Source organism: Neltuma alba, unplaced genomic scaffold (assembly GCF_004799145.2).
Source record: "Neltuma alba isolate B1F8T4 unplaced genomic scaffold, ASM479914v2 tig00005657_pilon, whole genome shotgun sequence".
NCBI lineage: Eukaryota > Viridiplantae > Streptophyta > Magnoliopsida > Fabales > Fabaceae > Neltuma > Neltuma alba.
In genome coordinates, this window is record NW_021634189.1 from 38,508 (window position 1) to 43,717 (window position 5,210).

The 5,210-nt window shown below is 35.8% G+C and overlaps 1 protein-coding gene across 1 annotated transcript; it reads left to right on the forward strand.

Annotated features, from left to right (window-relative positions):
• Positions 1–1,742: 1,742 nt before the first annotated feature.
• On the forward strand, positions 1,743–4,607 carry LOC114748225 (calmodulin-binding receptor-like cytoplasmic kinase 2). Its single transcript, XM_028936585.1, has 6 exons — positions 1,743–2,080; positions 2,734–2,978; positions 3,077–3,245; positions 3,385–3,474; positions 3,607–3,908; positions 4,019–4,607. The coding sequence occupies exons 1-6, from the start codon at positions 1,822–1,824 to the stop codon at positions 4,277–4,279; spliced, it is 1,326 nt and encodes a 441-aa protein (XP_028792418.1). The 5' UTR covers positions 1,743–1,821; the 3' UTR covers positions 4,280–4,607.
• The last annotated feature ends 603 nt before the right edge of the window (positions 4,608–5,210 follow it).

Below are 5,210 nucleotides of genomic sequence, written 5' to 3' on the forward strand. Positions count from 1 at the left end.
CATCATCCCCCGTCAACTTAAACTAACGGTATCTCCGAGTTTTATAAGCAAAAAGATTAACATCGATAATTGAGCAAACAATAAGAGATTAAAAATATTACAAGGACTTAATTTATAATTTAATTTTTGAAATTTTTGCCCACCAAATTTGACCTCATTTTAATTTTAGTCTCTCGATTTTCTTTTCATTTAGAATATTGGTCTTTATTAATATAATAAAAACTTGAATCATTTTACACTTTGAGAAATCAAAACTTATAGTTTCAAACTTGAGAAACTGAAACAAAAATGAAGATAAATTTGAGATTTTAAGGATTATATTAACCTCTTAATTAATTATTTTTAGGATTAAATAATTAAAATTGATAATTTCATGTCTTGAAGCAGAGAGAGGAAAGCGGACAACATTAATTTGTTCAAATCAGCGACGCCACTAATTTATACTACCTTCTATTTTTAACATAAAAACTAACTTGATATTTAATTTGATTTTAAATATAAGACCCTCAATCACTTTATTTCTCATATTTATTTAGTTTTTTCAAGATAGTTTTTATATTTGTTGTACATATTAAATGTTCTTTTTCTAATTAATACACATAGTTAGTAAGGGTATTTTAATGAAGATAATACTTATTTATTATAAATCGTTAATTTAACTAATTTTTTTAATCTATTTAAATTAGTTAACTAGTTGTTATATTAAGGATTGTGAATAGTATTGATGATTTTTTTGGATCCAAAACTTTATTTTATACAAAAATTCTATATTGAATGAATATTCTGACTCAGTACAGTTAATTATCAACTATCAAGAGAAACAAGCCGTGATGTGGGTGCAGGAAAATTCTTTATTTTAAAAATAATTCTCAAATAAAATACACAACAAATTAATTTTATTAAGAATAGTTTCAATAACATCTCTCCAATTCAATATATTAAAAAAATCACGGTAATTTGTCTTTCCTTCCCAATTTTGACTCACCCTTTAATTCAACTTTTCAAGAATGTCGAGTTGTTATAGTTTGATGATGCCAAATATTTTTCTTAATTCTTTTAAGTATAAGAGGGTAAATTCAAATTTTTTTATATAAAATATAATGAGCATCTGAGTTATAAAATGATTGTTTAAGCATAAAATTCTTAGTTTCCCTATAACCCAGTACACACATACAAGAGTCAAGAGTCCCTATCGGCCAGCGCATGGCTTCACTCACCGCCTTCCCTTCTTGACCGCAACCGCAACATACACGCTGGACGGTGGCCGGTAGGGTCCTCCAGGCCCCAACTTCTAAAGATTATAAAATTTATCATAATTAAATAAATCAATAATACTAATAAACTTTCTTTCTCTTTTTAAAGAAACAACAATACATTTCGTGTTTTTTTTTTTTGGTGAAAGCAACAATACATTTCTTTATGTTCACATATCAACCTCAAATATAATATTCTCAATAATACATTTTTTAGTATACCGCCTCAAACCTTGAGTTCAAGATATGTTTTCAACTTCAAAGTTTTAATTTTAAAAAAATGATGCGTAAATTTCATCAAAAAAATATCTAGTTAAAGATATTTGCGCGTATTTGTATTCATAAGAAATAGTTATATGATCTAAAATATTTGTAGAATAAAAAAGAGAATAATTTATACTTATAGTGTATTGAAGAAATACAATTCATATTTTAATTTCTTGCAAGTTGAAAGGCGAAAGTCGTTGCCATTATTATCAAGAGGACGTTCGGCACTTGAATGAAGAGTTGAAGAACCGAAGGTCTCCTTTCTTACAGCTAATGCTTCCACGCCAATTGTCCCCGCCAAATGAAAAGGCCAAGTTCCCGTTCACGTCGCCAGAGTTCCGGCTCCGGCTACAGCACACCCGAACACCGCCATATCTACTCCTCCAGCTATGATTCCTCCAGTGTCACCATCCACAGGTCAAACTCCTCTTGGAACCCAGTCGCGGTTGCGGCCAGATCAGTGGCTGCGGTTTTTGTTGGTTGCTTCACCCCACCGGATGAGAGTAACTCCAGGAGCTTCGTGGATTCTCAGGAGTTCAAAGCTTCCTCTTCATCCTCCGGTAGTTTCCTTTTCTCAGTTTGTATTGTGCAATACAGGGGAAAATTGGGATTCTGTTTGTTGATAGCTGTTAGTGATTCTCTGTGCGTGTCTTGGATCTGAATTTTGACCCTGGTTTCTTAGTTTCGAGGTTTCCATTTCGAAGCCGTATATACTGGTTGGCTAGTGAGAAAACTGTAGAAATGTGAAGACTGGTTGGTTGTGTTGATACTTTTTGTGGGTATCATGATCAAATAAGCATATCTAAGGTAGTAGCTCTTGTGAATCCCTTGTTAATAGGGTTCCTACTTGAGTGAATAATTTCTTCGATTCATAATCCTAGCTTGCATGTTTCTTTTGTTGGTGAGCAAAATCCTGGGCCCTCTATCATCAAATCATCAATTTTTAAGTAATACTCTGTACTCACCCCCCACAACCCTCTCTGTTCTCTGCTATGCGCAAGCAATAACATAACACTTGAACTTAGGTTTGCATTTTCTGCTAGCTGAGAGAGGCATTCTAGCTGAATGGGACAGTGTAGGAATGCCCTCCTCCATTACTTTCACAAATTTGGTAGGGCATCCAATACAATTGCATGACTCAGTATCTGATCAGAAAAATTTTCAAGCGGGCAGGATGATTATTTCATAATAATAAATTCTGTTTGTTTCTTAGTTGTATCTGATTCTTCGGGAACCGGTAGTCAGAGAACGCATAGTTCAAATAGACGAATCAGTTCCAGTTCATACAAGTCAACTCAGGGAAATGATCCTAGACCTCTGAATTTCACCCTGGAGCGTATCTTCCAAGCCACAAGAAACTTCTCCCCCGCTTACAAGGTCGGTCAAGGTGGTTTTGGTACAGTGTACAAGGCAAATCTCCAGAATGGAACTGTTGTTGCAGTAAAGCGTGCCAAAAAGGTTGTTCTTATTCAGCATTCTCTGCTTGGTTGTGTCACCATTTTGAGCATCGTCGTAGTTATTAGTGAAAGTTACTAATTAATTACCTTGCTTTGCAGAGTTTATATGAGAAGCATTCGGGTGTTGAGTTCCAAAGTGAGATCCAAACGTTATCACGGGTTGAACATTTGAATTTGGTCAAGTTCTATGGATATTTAGAGCAAGGAGATGAAAGAATTCTTGTTGTGGAGTATGTCCCAAATGGAACCCTTAGAGAGCATTTAGATTGTGAGTTTCCTTTTATTGTTTTATTCTCATGTGGTTTTGTCTTTTCCTTGCCACTTCCATAAACTTTAAGTGTACCTGTAACTTATTTTCTTTCGCCAACTTAAATGTATCTGTAACTTGATCAAAAGGAATATTGCAGGCATTCGAGGGAACATTTTGGACCTTGCTTCTCGTCTAGACATTGCGATTGATGTGGCTCATGCTATCACCTATCTTCATATGTATATAGGTATAAACTCCTCGCTCACAAGACCGTATCGCCAGAATGATCATTTTAGTCATGAAAAAGTGTCCTCTTATTTGTTCTCAAGGCTACTCCAAAAAATTTTACAGGCAGTGTATCTTTGTATTTCATTTGCAGATCATCCTATTATTCATAGAGACATTAAATCCTCCAACATTCTTCTTACTGAAAACTTGCGAGCGAAGGTAGCAGACTTTGGTTTTGCTAGACAGGCACCTGACAGTGATTCTGGTGCGACCCATGTATCCACCCAAGTTAGAGGAACTGCTGGCTACTTGGATCCTGAATATCTCAGAACCTACCAACTGACTGAGAAGAGTGATGTCTATTCATTTGGCGTTTTACTTGTTGAACTTGTCTCAGGTAGACGTCCCATTGAACCAAAATTTGAACTGAAGGAGAGAATAACTGCAAAATGGGTGCGTCTCTCTTTTCCCCAGCGATGTTTAGTCATGAACAGATTATGTATTAGCAGAGGGTGTGGAAATAGTTTATTGCTTTTATCTGACATGGTTTTTCATGAGGGCAGGCTATGAAGAAATTCATTGGCGGTGATACCATCTCGGTGTTGGACCCGAAACTAGATCACACTGCCGCAAATAATCTGGCGCTAGAAAAGATACTTGAACTAGCCTTGCAGTGTTTGGCACCTCATAGACAAAACAGGCCTAGTATGAAGAAATGCGCCGAGATCCTTTGGGCCATCCGCAAGGATTACAGAGAGCTATCAGCTTCAGATTTTCGTTCATTTTCCTCTTCTTCCCAGAGGAGTGCATCAATAAAAGAGTGAGAAACGCAAAAAGATTTCTTTGAAGGATAAATAATATGCATTCGTCAAAAAACCTTAGGTTCATTGATCTCTAGTCCTTGAAATTGATATACACAAATTGTTCCTTACAAGTAACAAACTCATCACAAGTTATTTACAAGGATTAGCGGGTGCATTGACATGCCAGAGCTAAATCGATGTAATAATTCAGGGGCCAATCAGTTGGTTTAGAATACAGGTGTAAGTGGATATACTGGTAATTTTATGGAACTTGTAGATAGCATTTTTGTTCCAGAAAAACCTGTCTTTTGCTTTCTGTGATCTTTTAACTTGCCTTCTTTTGAAGAAATGTTTGATAAGCGACAAGGAAACTTGCACTCTGTTACTTGGAACCATGAGAGCCGTGCGAGGGAGAAAGCTTTGATGTAACAATTGGCCTCCTAGCTATCTCGTCTGTATCTGTTAGTAATGGGTGTAGTTAGCAGCAGATTAGTTTTCATTGACAAAATATCTGATCTCTCTCTCTCTCTCTATATATATATATCATATCTCTTTAGAAAAAGAAAAAGGAAGGAGGCTAAAAATGCCTGAAGCAACAAGTACAGGAAGAATAGGAGCACCAGAAGCATCGCCCATGAGGATGTGCTGGCAACAATTAAGCGGCTGTTGACAAAATAGACTAATTCCTATTCTGATGATGTGTTGGATTAACAAATCGATTTGTTAATTTGTTGTCTTCTCGAAAGTCGGAGCTAATTTTAATTAAACAAATCTTTTCTTGAAGCATCCTTGATTTGGGTGGTCAGGTGATGTGGCAGATTGCTTAATCTTCACTATTAAGATTAATTGCAGTTTGAGAATTCACTTCAACTCAGTTTTTTTTCAAGTTTCTAATTTCTTTGGACCAACGTTCACGCATAGGCTCATCTCAGTGGATTTACGTGTTTGAGCT